This window comes from Leucoraja erinacea, chromosome 5 (genome assembly GCF_028641065.1).
Source record: "Leucoraja erinacea ecotype New England chromosome 5, Leri_hhj_1, whole genome shotgun sequence".
Lineage (NCBI taxonomy): Eukaryota > Metazoa > Chordata > Chondrichthyes > Rajiformes > Rajidae > Leucoraja > Leucoraja erinaceus.
The window spans coordinates 30,096,197-30,109,127 of record NC_073381.1 but is presented as its reverse complement, the minus strand read 5'-3'; the positions used below and the strand labels follow the sequence as shown (position 1 = coordinate 30,109,127).

Sequence of the window (12,931 nt, the reverse complement as noted above, 5' to 3'; positions counted from 1 at the left end):
TTGATTCATCCAATACGTATGTAGATTAAAATCTCCCATGACAATTGCATTTCTCTCAAACGTGGCCTAGATATTTCCCCAATTATACTCCACCAAGAGCAGACATTTGGCATGTCTATATTCACCTATATCAAGTCGTCAAGAGAGTTTATTGTCATTCAGATTCAAGATTCAGATTCAGATTCAATTTTAATTGTCATTGTCAGTGTACAGTACAGAGACAACAAAATGCATTTAGCATCTCCCTTGAAGAGCGACATAGCAAACGATTTGAATAAAAAATAAATAATAAGTGTCCGGGGGGGGGGGGGGGGGGGGGGGGGGGGGGGGGGGGGGGATTGGCAGTCACCGAGGTACGTTGTTTAGTAGAGTGACAGCCGCCGGAAAGAAGCTGTTCCTCGACCTGCTGGTTCGGCAACGGAGAGACCTGTAGCGCCTCCCGGATGGTAGGAGGGTAAACAGTCCATGGTTGGGGTGAGAGCAGTCCTTGGCGATGCTGAGCGCCCTCCGCAGACAGCGCTTGCTTTGGACAGACTCAATGGAGGGGAGCGTGGAACCGGTGATGCGTTGGGCAATTTTCACCACCCTCTGCAGTGCCTTCCGGTCGGAGACAGAGCAGTTGCCATACCATACTGTGATGCAGTTGGTAAGGATACTCTCGATGGTGCAGCGGTAGAAGTTCACCAGGATCTGAGGAGACAGATGGACCTTCTTCAGTCTCCTCAGGAAGAAGAGACGCTGATGAGCCTTCTTGATCAGAGTAGAGGTATTGTGGGTCCAAGAGAGGTCATCGGAGATGTTGACTCCCAGGAACCTGAAGCTAGAAACACGTTCCACCTCCGTCCCGTTAATGTGGATGGGGGTGTGCGTGCCACCTCTGGACTTCCTGAAGTCTACAATGAGCTCCTTGGTCTTCTTGGAGTTAAGGGCCAGGTTGTTGTCAGCGCACCATGCTGCTAAGTGCTGGACCTCCTCCCTGTAGGCCAGCTCATCGTTGTTGCTGATGAGGCCAATCACCGTTGTATCATCTGCATACTTGATGATGGTGTTAGTACCATGTACAGGTGTGCAGTCATAGGTGAAGAGGGAGTAGAGGAGGGGGCTCAGCACACAGCCCTGAGGAACGCCGGTGTTCAGGGTGAGGGTTGAAGAGGTGTGCTTGTCTAACCTCACAGACTGGGGTCTGTTGGTTAGAAAGTCCAGTATCCAGTTGCAGAGGGAGGGGTCGATGCCCAGGTTACCGAGTTTGGTGATCAGTTTTGATGGAATAATGGTGTTGAATGCTGAGCTGTAATCGATGAACAGCATTCTTACATAAGTGTCTCTGTTGTCAAGGTGGGAGAGGGCGGAGTGAAGTGCCGTTGAGATGGCATCCTCCGTACTCCTGTTCTTGCGGTAGGCAAACTGATAGGGATCCAGTGTGGGGGGTAGGCAGCTTTTGAGGTGTGCCAGGACCAGCCTCTCGAAGCACTTGGTGATGATGGGGGTAAGTGCAACTGGGCGGAAGTCGTTGAGGCTTGCCGCAGTGGAGTGTTTTGGCACTGGCACGATGGAGGTGGCTTTAAGGCAAGTGGGGACAACTGCTTGGGCAAGTGACAGGTTGAAGATGTCAGTCCAGACGTCTGTCAGCTGCGCAGCACAGGCACTGAGCACGCGCCCGGGGATGCCGTCAGGGCCAGCAGCCTTACGTGCATTAGTCCTACTCAGTGCCACGTACACGTCGTAGGGGGTGAGTGTGAGGGGTTGGTGATCGGCAGGTAGCACAGCCTTGATGGCTGTCTCTAGATTGTCCCTGTCGAAGCGGCCATAGAAGTGCTTAAGCTCCTCAAGGAAGGAGGCGTCGCTGGATGTGGGGGTGATGTTGGAGGGTCTGTAGTCCGTGATGGCCTGGATGCCTTGCCACATGCGTCGGGGGTCGGAGTTGTTGTTGAAGTGCTCCTCAATCCTGAGCTTATGGCAGTGCTTGGCCTTCCTGATGCCCCTCTTCAGGTTAGCCCTGGATGAACTGTAGGCTCGAGCATCGCCTGACCTGAAAGCGGTGTCCCGTGCTTTCAGCAGTAGCCTGACCTCGCTGTTCATCCATGGCTTCTGATTCGGGTATATGGTCACCTGTTTGAGGGAGGTGACACTATTGATGGTGGAGTTTATAAAGTCCAGAACAGAGGATGTATAGGAATCAATGTCCGTGTGAGAGTCAAGGGTGGCCTGGGCTGCAAACGCCTTCCAGTCAGTGTTTCCAAAACACTGCTGAAGTGTGAAGTCCGCTTCCTCTGACCAGACTTTAACTGCCCTTACAGTTGGTTTAACCCGTCTGATGAGTGGGGAGTACTTAGGGAGCAGGAACAATGAGACGTGATCAGACTGACCAAGGTGGGGGAGGGGGATGGCTTTGTAAGCTTCAGCCATGTTGGTGTAGACTTTGTCCAGTGTCTTGTCTACTCTAGTGGGGAAGGATACATGTTGGTGGAATTTGGGGAGTACAGTCTTCAGGTTGGAGTGATTGAAGTCACCCGCAACAATGAAGGCTGCCTCGGGGTTGTGAGTCTGTTGTTTGCTAATGGCAGTATGCAGCTCTTTCATTGCAAGCTTGGCATTAGCATCAGGAGGGATGTAGGCTGCAGTCACAACAGTGGAGGTGAACTCTCTGGGCAGATAGAAAGGTCTGCATCTAACCAAGAGGAATTCAAGGTTAGCTGAGCAGTGACTCTCGATGATGGTGGAGTCCGTGCACCATGCTTTGTTTACATAAATGCACAGACCCCCCCCCCCCCCTCTGGTCTTAACAGAGTCTGATGTCCTGTCCGCTCGGAGTAAATGACGCCCCGATAGCTGGATGGCGCTGTCAGGAACGTCAGTGTTGAGCCAATGACATGTATCCCTGATAGGACAATGAAATTCTTGCTTTGCTTCAGCACAACAGAACATAGTAGACATTGACTACAAAACAGATCAGTGTGTCCATATACCATTATATACGTAAATACACATATGAATAAATAAACTGATAAAGTGCAAATAACAGATAATGGGCTATTAATGTTCAGAGTTTTGTCCGAGCCAAGTTTAATAGCCTGATAGCTGTGGGGAAGTAGCTATTCCTGAACCTGGTGTTGCAGTCTTCAGGCTCCTGTACCTTCTACCTGAAGGCAGCAGGGAGATGAGTGTGGCCAGGATGGTGTGGGTCATTGATGATACTGCCAGCCTTTTTGAGGCAGCGACTGTGGTAGATCCCCTCGATGGAAGGGAGGTCAGAGCCGATGATGGACTGGGCAGTGTTTACTACTTTTTGTAGTCTTTTCTCCAGGGCGCTCAAGTTGCTGACCCAAGCCACGATGCAACCGGTCAGCATGCTCTCTACTGTGCACCTGTAGAAGTTAGAGAGAGTCCTCCTTGACAAACCGACTCTCTGTAATCTTCTCAGGAAGTAGAGGCGCTGATGTGCTTTCTTAATAATTGCATCAGTGTTCTCGGACCAGGAAAGATCTTCAGAGATATCTGGACTTCTTGTAGACCACTGTAACATCAGACATGAATGCCCGGTCTTCAGAAGTGCAGATCTCAAAGTTCACCCAAGGTTTCTGATTGGGAAACACTCGGAAGGTTTTGGTGGGGATGCAGTCCTCCACACATTTCTTAATGAAGTCTGTAACGACTGTGGCATATTCGTTCAAGTCCGTTGCCGAGTCCTTGAACATTGCCCAGTCTACAGACTCCAAACAGTCCTGGAGTTGTTCCTCTGGAGATATTCACAGACGGCAGATCCAGCTCCGTGACGAATGGGGGTTCCCGTTATCCTCCCGTATATCTTCTGTTATTCGTGATTTCAACCCAAACCAATTCTACGCTATCATGCACTTTCTCTGTCATGACGTAATGCTGCTCTTGTACCTTCTGTGGTTAATAATCCTATCCTGCCTCCTTTTCCTTTCTTCTGGAAGATGTAACCTAAAATATTCAGCACCATGCAACTGCATCTCGGTTATCAGATGGTACTTGCAGGTTGCTGTCTGTCCCGTTTTGGATTCATATAGACTGTTATGCATTGTTTTTTTTCTGTTTTTACTATCTCTCGATTTGCACTGTGTTGCATACTTTTGTGTACATTTTCTGTCCCGGCACTTTGCTTGTCAAACACCCCCCTCCGAATCCTGTGCCACTGCCCTCTCACTTCCTCTTGATTTATTAAACATCCTGTTTTTTGAGCCCTTCCTGTCCGCAACCTTATTCATGTGATTTATTTACCGGGACACTGGTCCCAGCGCAATTCAAGGAAAGTTTATTCCAGTGGAACGGCTCTCACCTTTCCCTGTGCTGTTACCAGTGAATCTAACCCCATTTCTACCATACCATGCTTTGAGCCATTTGGGTGCCTCTCTAATCCTTCTTTGCTTGTTGCCAATTATCAGGTTTAGGTTTATTATCGTCACGTACTGAGGTACAATGAAAAACTTTGCTTTGCATGTTATCCAATTTGATCATATAACACTATACATAAATACAATCGTCAAACTTAAGGGCAATATATAGAGCATAGGGGATGATACAGTGCTTAATATAACTCTCAGTAGAACACTTTTTCTCATCCTACTTTTGTTGTCAGTACTTCTGTGGACCATGACAACTGGATACTGCCCTCTCACTCCAGGTTTATATCCAGCCCAGAAGAGGTCTCCCTAACCATAGCACCATGCAAGCAATACCGTCTTGAGATATTCTGTCTTTGTGACAGAGAACAGTGTCATCTCCTATAACTACTGCAAACGAATTGGAATATAAGCGCACAGACATTGTCATTGTTTGCATAATAAACTAGCTATTTTATAAAAAGCTGAGTGAATAATTTGAATGTATCGATTATGTTAGCACATATATACACATGTTTATCTTTAAAAAGACCTTTGTAACAGAAATTTTTATTTGAGATGCAAATAATATAAGAATACTCGAGTCAAATCTGCCACGTTAGATAATGCTGAAGGTTGGAGATGACAAAGTTCATTAAATTATTCAGAAATGTATTTCATAACTGCATCTCTAAGTGAAAGATCTTTTTAGGTATGCACCAGGATTTCTCAGTGGACAAATTATTTACTGAAGAGATTACATTCTCAAATGGAGATTGTCATGAAATTATGTTTTGTTTTTTAGGCTGTCAATAAATTAGCTGAAATTATGAATCGTAAGGATATGAAGAGGGACCATGGGAGGCGAGGAAATGACACTGATGTTCGTAAAAAAGAAAAAGAAAATCGAAAACTGCAATTGGAGCTAAGGTCAGAGCGGGAAAAATTAACACAAATGATGATCAAATACCAGAGAGAGCTCAATGAAATGCAAGCGGTAAGATGATGCATGAAGTTCGCTATGCAGGCATAGACAGAATTTAAAAAAAATTAAGACCCAGTTGTGAAATGTACAGATTCTGTCCATGTTATTATGTCACAGTAATTTTTATTTCTGATGCTTTGTTTTGTTATAACGACCTACAATGCCCTCCATAATGTTTGCGCCAAAGACCTATAATTTATTTATTTATTTGCCTCTGTACTCCACAATTTGAGATTTGGAATAGAAAAAAAATCACATGTGGTTAAAGTGCACAGATTTTAATAAAGGCAATTTTTATCCATTTTCCTTTCATCATGTAGAAATTATAGCAAAATTGAAAGTAGTCATGTTTAGTATTTTGTTGCATATCCTTTGCATGCAATGACTGCTTGAAGTCTGCGATTCATGGACATCACCAGTTGCTGGGTGTCTTCTTTGGTGATGCTCTGCCAAGCCTGTATTGCAGCCATCTTTAGCTTATGCTTGTTCGTGGGGCTAGTCCCCTTCAGTTTTCTCTTCAACATATAAAAGGCATGCTCAATTGGGTTCAGTTCAGGTGATTGACTTGGCCACTCAAGAATTGCCCATTTTTTAGCTTTGAAAAACTCCTTTGTTGCTTTAGCAGTATGTTTGGGATCATTGTCTTGCTGTAGAATGAACCGCCAGGCAATGAGTTATGAGGCATTAGTTTGATCTCGAGCAGATAGAAACATAGAAACATAGAAATTAGGTGCAGGAGTAGTCCATTCGGCCCTTCGAGCCTGCACCGCCATTCAATATGATCATGGCTGATCATCCAACTCAGTATCCCGTACCTGCCTTCTCTCCATACCCCCTGATCCCCTTAGCCACAAGGGCCACATCTAACTCCCACTTAAATATAGCCAATGAACTGGCCTCAACTACCCTCTGTGGCAGAGAGTTCCAGAGATTCACCACTCTCTGTGTGAAAAAAGTTCTTCTCATCTCGGTTTTAAAGGATTTCCCCCTTATCCTTAAGCTGTGACCCCTTGTCCTGGACTTCCCTAACATCGGGAACAATCTTCCTGCATCTAGCCTGTCCAACCCTTAAGAATTTTGTAAGTTTCTATAAGATCCCCTCTCAATCTCCTAAATTCTAGAGAGTATAAACCAAGTCTATCCAGTCTTTCTTCATAAGACAGTCCTGACATCCCAGGAATCAGTCTGGTGAACCGTCTCTGCACTCCCTCTATGGCAATAATGTCCTTCCTCAGATTTGGAGACCAAAACTGTACGCAATACTCCAGGTGTGGTCTCACCAAGACCCTGTACAACTGCAGTAGATAGGATATGTCTATACACTTCAGAATTAATTATGCTACTACCATCAGCATTTGTATCATCAATGAAGATAAGTGAACCAGTACCTTCAACAGCTATACATGCCCAGGCCATAACACCCCCACCACTGTGTTTCACAGATGAGGTGGTATGCTTTGGCTCTTGGGCAGTTCCTTCTCTCCTCCAAACTTTGCTCTTGACATCACACTGATATAAGTTAATCTTCATCTCATCTGCCCACAATACTTTTTTCCAGAACTGTGTATGCTCTTTTAAGTACTTCTTGGCAAACTAACCTGGCCATCCTATTTTTGCGGCTAACCAGTGGTTTGCATCTTGCAGTGTAGCTTCTGTATTTCTGTTCATGAAGTCTTCTGCTGACAGTGGTCATTGTCAAACCCACAACTGACTCCTGAGGAGTGTTTCTGATCTGTCGGACAGGTGTTTGGGGATTTGTCTTTATTATAGAGAGAATTCTTCTGTCATCAGCTGCGGAGATCTTCCTTGGCCTGCCAGTCCCTTTGTGATTAGTAAGCTCACCAGTGCTCTCTTTCTTCTTAACAGTTGTTCCAAACAGTTGATTTTGGTAAGCCTATGGTTTGGCTGATGTCATTAACAGTTTTATTCTTATTTCTCAGTCTCATAATGACTTCTTTGACTTTCATTGGCACGTCTTTGGTCCTCATGTTGATGAACAGCAATAAAAGTTTCCAAAGGTGATGGAAAGACTGGAGGAGACTAGGTGCTGAGAGCTCTCTTATACCTGCATGAAGGAGGCAATTAAACCCACCTGAGCAATTACAAACACCCATGAAGCCATGTGTCCTAAACATTATGGTGCCCTGAAATGGGGGGGGGACTATGTATAAACACAGCTGCAATTTCTACATGGTGAAACCAAAATGTATAAAAATATCCGTTACTAAAAACTGACAATGTGCACTTTAACCACATGTGATTTTTTTTTTTCTAATACAAATATCATTGTGGAGTACAGAGGTTAATAAATAAATGATGGGTCTTTGTCCCAAAACATTATGGATGGCACTGTATAATGATGTTACAGTGCATGTGCCTATCATTTTTGGTAGAATAATTCTATAGATAACCACAAATGCAGAGAAGTGGGTTATAACATTTTATATTCAGTATATGGACAGTAGTTATTTCAGTTAATTTCCTTAGTAATATCTGGTGATGGAGCAATGAAGTACAGTTTCCACAGAGTGTGGAGGTTTTGAGTTGTTAACGTGCTTAAAATATGTGTGGTAAGATTACTTGAAAATTCGATCTTTGATCAAGCAGCATTTGGTGACAAGTAGGTATTAATGGGAGAGTATGTTTTGGGGTGCGTAACTTGCTGAGATGTAGAAACTTTTTACTATATTCCTATTAGAGGAAGAACTAAGGATTATTAAATGGATCAGAAAAAGAATCTTCAAAAAGAGTTGTCCTTATCTCTGAATAGAATGTGATGAAGAGTCTCGACCGGGTCTATCAAATGGATTTAAAAAAATAAAAATAATAATGGCTTGTGCAAGGTGGCATGGGGTGGTGGAAATAAGAATATGAAATGGTAAAAAAAAAATAAATCAGTGATTCAGACAAGGATGCAGTAATAGGTTTAATGGGTGGAATTATTTTTTATACTCCAAATAATGAAAGACGGGTTTTGTGTTGGAACTATTTGATCAATTCTATCAGTTGTGCTAGGGTAGTGAAAAAGTTGGTGATGGGGAAGCAATCATGATAAAATTGTTCATCTTTATTTCTTATGGAAGTAATGATAATGATGTCACAAGAAGAGATTAGGAAGCAGTTTATCGTCAACTAAAATGTAGAAAATATCCATTGTGTAGAAAGACTAGAAATAAAAGCAAACTGAAGAGCTTTAATCAAGAAAAATATTGAAATAAATCTAAAGTAAATCTCTTAGTGAAGCAGAAACATAGATGTGATTTAAGTTAGTGGTGAGCCATATGTTTAACTATTTGAACTGGTGTTTTATGGTGTTTTTTTTTTTGGATTAGTTGGTGTAAATATGCACAATTCATTGATAGACTTAATCTTATCACAGCAAATTGCAGATGAAAGCCAGGTGCGAATTGAACTGCAGATGGCACTAGACAGCAAAGACAGTGATATTGAACAGCTACGTTCCCAACTGCAATTAATTCATGTTGGTCTAGATACTACTAGTATTGGCAGTGGTCCTGGCGATGCAGAAGTAGATGATGGATTTCCTGGTACGTATGTCTTACTCCCTGAAATAAATAAAAAACATGTCCTTGTAATTAATTTTGAAAATGTGGTAATATTCCAGCAGAATTATTGAATATTGATTTAGCATGATAGCCAATGTTACAATGTACCTAACAAATCCCGTGGGACTTAATATAAATAATTGCTTCAACGTTGTGTTATGGTGGAAATTGATCAAACTTGTAAATTAAGTATTTCCCCTTTTATTTCTATTGTGGTTGCAGATAGGCTTTTACTGTCACATCATACCGTGATCTGGCCCTTTATATTCCGAGAGCTTGCTCGTCTTTTAAATTTGTGTTTGGTGAAATTCTCTTTCAGTTAAAATCCTTGTTTCTACACCACCTGTCCAAGTGCCATGAATATTTTCCTGACAAGATAACTTGGCTGTTTTATACTCAACTAAATGGCACTTTTCCTCCCTGTTTTCAACCTTCATCTTTATTCAGCATTCTCTCAGTCCTCTTGAAGTCATTGTTATTTATTGTTCTTTAATCTCTTCAGAATATAAAGAATGGAACAGGCATAGATTGTTTTGCCATCCATACTCTGATCTTCAGTATTTCCTGTCTGATCCACCTAATGCTTGATTTCTTTATTGTTCAATAATCGTAGTCTTGAATAGACCTGCTAGCTCATCCATAGCTCTGTGTGGCGAATTCCATACTTTTATAATTCTGAAGAAATGCCCCCATATACATCTTAAGCTGTTGATACACACTTACCTTAGCTCCCCTCCTGGTTTTGTCTGTCAAACCACTACATAATCTTTAATAATATCAACTAATCTTATACATAGAGACATAGAAAATAGGTGCAGGAGTAGGCCATTCGGCCCTTCGAGCCTGCACCGCCATTCAATATGATCATGGCTGATCATCCAACTCAGTATCCTGTACCTGCCTTTTCTCCATACCCCCTGATCCCTTTAGCCACAAGGGCCACATCTAACTCCCTCGTAAATATAGCCAATGAACTGGCCTCAACTACCTTCTGTGGCAGAGAGTTCCAAAGATTCATCACTCTCTGTGTGAAAAATGTTTTTCTGATCTCGGTCCTAAATGATTTCCCCTATATCCTTTAGCTGTGACCCCTTGTCCTGGACTTATGTGAAGATATTTTGTGATAATACTTTGTGATATGGAATGGAATCAATTATTGCACTCCTTAAAACTGATGACAGTAGCTCAGTCTTCATAAAATAATACTTGGTTGCTTTATCCTTTCAAATTGCTATCTCCTCTCCAACCCTCTCCAACAACACATTCTGCACTTTTAATGCTGGAATGAGAATCATAATGCAGTTTGTATCGTACTGGATGAGTGCTCAATGGGACTGAGGTGGTCTGCCTCTTCCTGACTGCTAATTAATTTTTAGCAACGTTCTCAACATCCTGTTTATTCAATGCCACCCTTTCTGAAATTTGGTTTACTTCATTAATCGTGTTTATCGTGAAATAATTAATGTTAGTTTTAAATTAAATTAATAAACTGAAATTATTACTTTATTGATTTCATATAGCAAGTCTTGGTCTAGTTTCCTGCAGGCATGATAATGCAGAATAAATTGCGCTCTCAATTAAGTGTTAGACAGCAAAATATCTTTACGCTGACCGAATGATAGTAGAAATCCATTGTTTACAGCAATATACAGGTACAAATTTTTCATCTATGGAAAAAAACGTATGGCACTCTTGCATCAGTAAGTGTGGAACTGAGATTTTTTTCAGAGATGCAAAATAATTATTTTAGTTTGAAAAATGGTAGTTTCATCCAACTACAAAGTGCATTCTGCAAACTGAAATGTTGTATGCAATAACTTATTTTTGTTCTTCCTCTACTACCTGACTATTTCTGTTCACTTTAGTTGATGTTTTTTTCTTTTCTGCACTAACTAAAATAGTGAAAAATAATCATCTTCACTTTTCTACTTGTCTTGTCACCTTGGTTTTCTCAGTTCGTATCACTCAATCTCACACCACGGAGTCCATGTCTTTTAGCTACAAGCGTTCTTCCACTTCCGTCACCATTGATACTAAGCCCTCTTATTCTCACCTCCATGGTTTTGATTCTGAGTCTGACTCAGACGACGGCACAGAGCCCATTGTACACGCACAGTCTGACTCTGAACCTGAGCTTGAATCTGAACCTGATTCCGCAGGTGATGTACTGCATGTGACAAACACCCTTTGTTTTTATTTTAATTAAAACGCAGATATTAGAGTTTGTCTAACGTTCTTTGTAACAATGATTGAAACTGAATGTTGTGTGAGGAAAATGCATGAATGAAAATGCAGAAGAAAATTTAGTTAATGTGCTGCAAAAACTAATTTAAATATCTATTGTGCTTACTGGTATTGATCTACCTGTAGGAATTACATTTGTATCTTCATCCAAAGGAGATGGTGAAAGGGCTGAAATATAACCTTATTAACTTTTATTTAAATTATTGGCTTAGCTGATCAACCTAACCTTGAATGTTAATTATATGGCTTTATGTTTTGGCTTAAAATGCAAATTCCAGGTTGGTAAAGCTATTTTCTGTTCGAAGGGTTAAAATTAGTGGTGCAGTTACATACACAATTTCCAATAATTATTTTTGAATGACAAATTTTTATCCATTAGCAGGTTTTAGTTATGTGGTTTTCCTCCAAACTTTAGTTTTTTTTTGTTTTTTTTTAATATATTTTTATTAGAAGTACAGTAAATTACAGTAATACACATCACATATATCTTATTACATTTGTTGTACCACTTCGTTTTTCGAGCTTTAAAAAAGGTAGAAATAAAAGAAGTAAGGAAAGTGAGCAAGAGTCGTGAAGGTGCAGGAAAGTGTTGGGAAAAGAAAGCCCCTTAGAGAAGAAGTTAGAGAAGGAAGTAAAGAAAGGAAATAGACCCTAGAAAGAAAAGGAAAAAAAAGGAGAAACAATCGCTCTATTATAACACAAAACTCCGCAAAAGGGGATATACCAACCGTGTTTTTTTTGGTGTTTTTTTTACCGCCGTTCCAAATCCTGGTACCATTTATTTTTTAAATTACTATTGCACCGTATGCTTGTAATAAATGCAGTTCCATAAATGCAGACCATGACTTTTAGAAGTGGTCTGCTTTGCCTGCTAGGAGGAGTCTCATCTCTTCCAGGTGTAATGTTTCGTACATGTTTGAAATCCACATTTTTATTGTTGATATTGGAGCGTTTTTCCAGAATTTGAGTGTAAGCTTTTTTCCTATTATTAGCCCGTAATTAAGTAAGTTCTTTTGAAACACGTTTAGTTCGGGGTTACCTTCCGATATTCCAAAAATGATCCATTCTGCTTTTGGTACAAGTTTTATTTTAATTAATTTTGTGAAGATTTCAAATAGTTTGTTCCAGAATTTTTGGATTTTCTTGTGACTGACATTTATCACAAGTGGGTGAGACATTGGGGAAAAGTTTATTTATTTTCGTTTTTGAATAATATAGTCTAATGTTTTGAATTGAATTAGAGTATGTCGTACGTCGATCGAGCATTTATGCACATATAGTAAGTGTTTATCCCAGCTCTCTTTTGAAATTTTTATAGCTAGTTCTTGTTCCCAGTCTCTTCTAATACCATCGGTTGTAGGTATCAAACTTTAGTTTGAGACTGACATTCACTCTGGCAGATATTTTCCACTGCTGTCTTCCAAATTCAAAGTAAAATCTGACATTTTCAGAATATACAAATCTATTGTTGAAAATGCTCCAGGCAGCCAGGTTGAATACTTTCAATGCTGATTGTGTGCAACTTGCATATTTACCCTGAGTGGGGGTTTCCTTGAAAGTCTTAACTTTCTCCCACATTCCAAGGACATGCAGTAAATAACTTCAACATGAGATACAGGAAGGAGAATCTGCGAGAGAGGGCATGTTTGTAGAGAGGTAATTGTGTGACGAGGGGAGTGTTGCTTGTGTTCTGAGACCTGGCATTTACTCACTGAGTTGACTGGCCTCCTGTCTCCAAAGAAATATGAGTAAGAGTTACTGATGGCACCCATTTTGATCCCCAGAATTTCTGG

The 12,931-nt window shown here is 41.2% G+C and overlaps 1 protein-coding gene across 3 annotated transcripts in view; it reads left to right on the top strand.

Moving 5' to 3' along the window:
• rock2a (rho-associated, coiled-coil containing protein kinase 2a) overlaps nt 1-12,931 on the top strand; it is a 150,361-nt gene that overhangs the window by 120,961 nt on the left and 16,469 nt on the right. For 2 of the 3 annotated variants that reach the window (XM_055635314.1, XM_055635313.1), the window contains exons 25-27: nt 5,149-5,340; nt 8,708-8,876; nt 10,850-11,053. In XM_055635314.1, coding sequence (XP_055491289.1) covers nt 5,149-5,340; nt 8,708-8,876; nt 10,850-11,053 — 565 coding nt within the window. The remainder of the gene's footprint in view (nt 1-5,148; nt 5,341-8,707; nt 8,877-10,849; nt 11,054-12,931) is intronic. The other variant, XM_055635316.1, reaches the window with a different exon arrangement.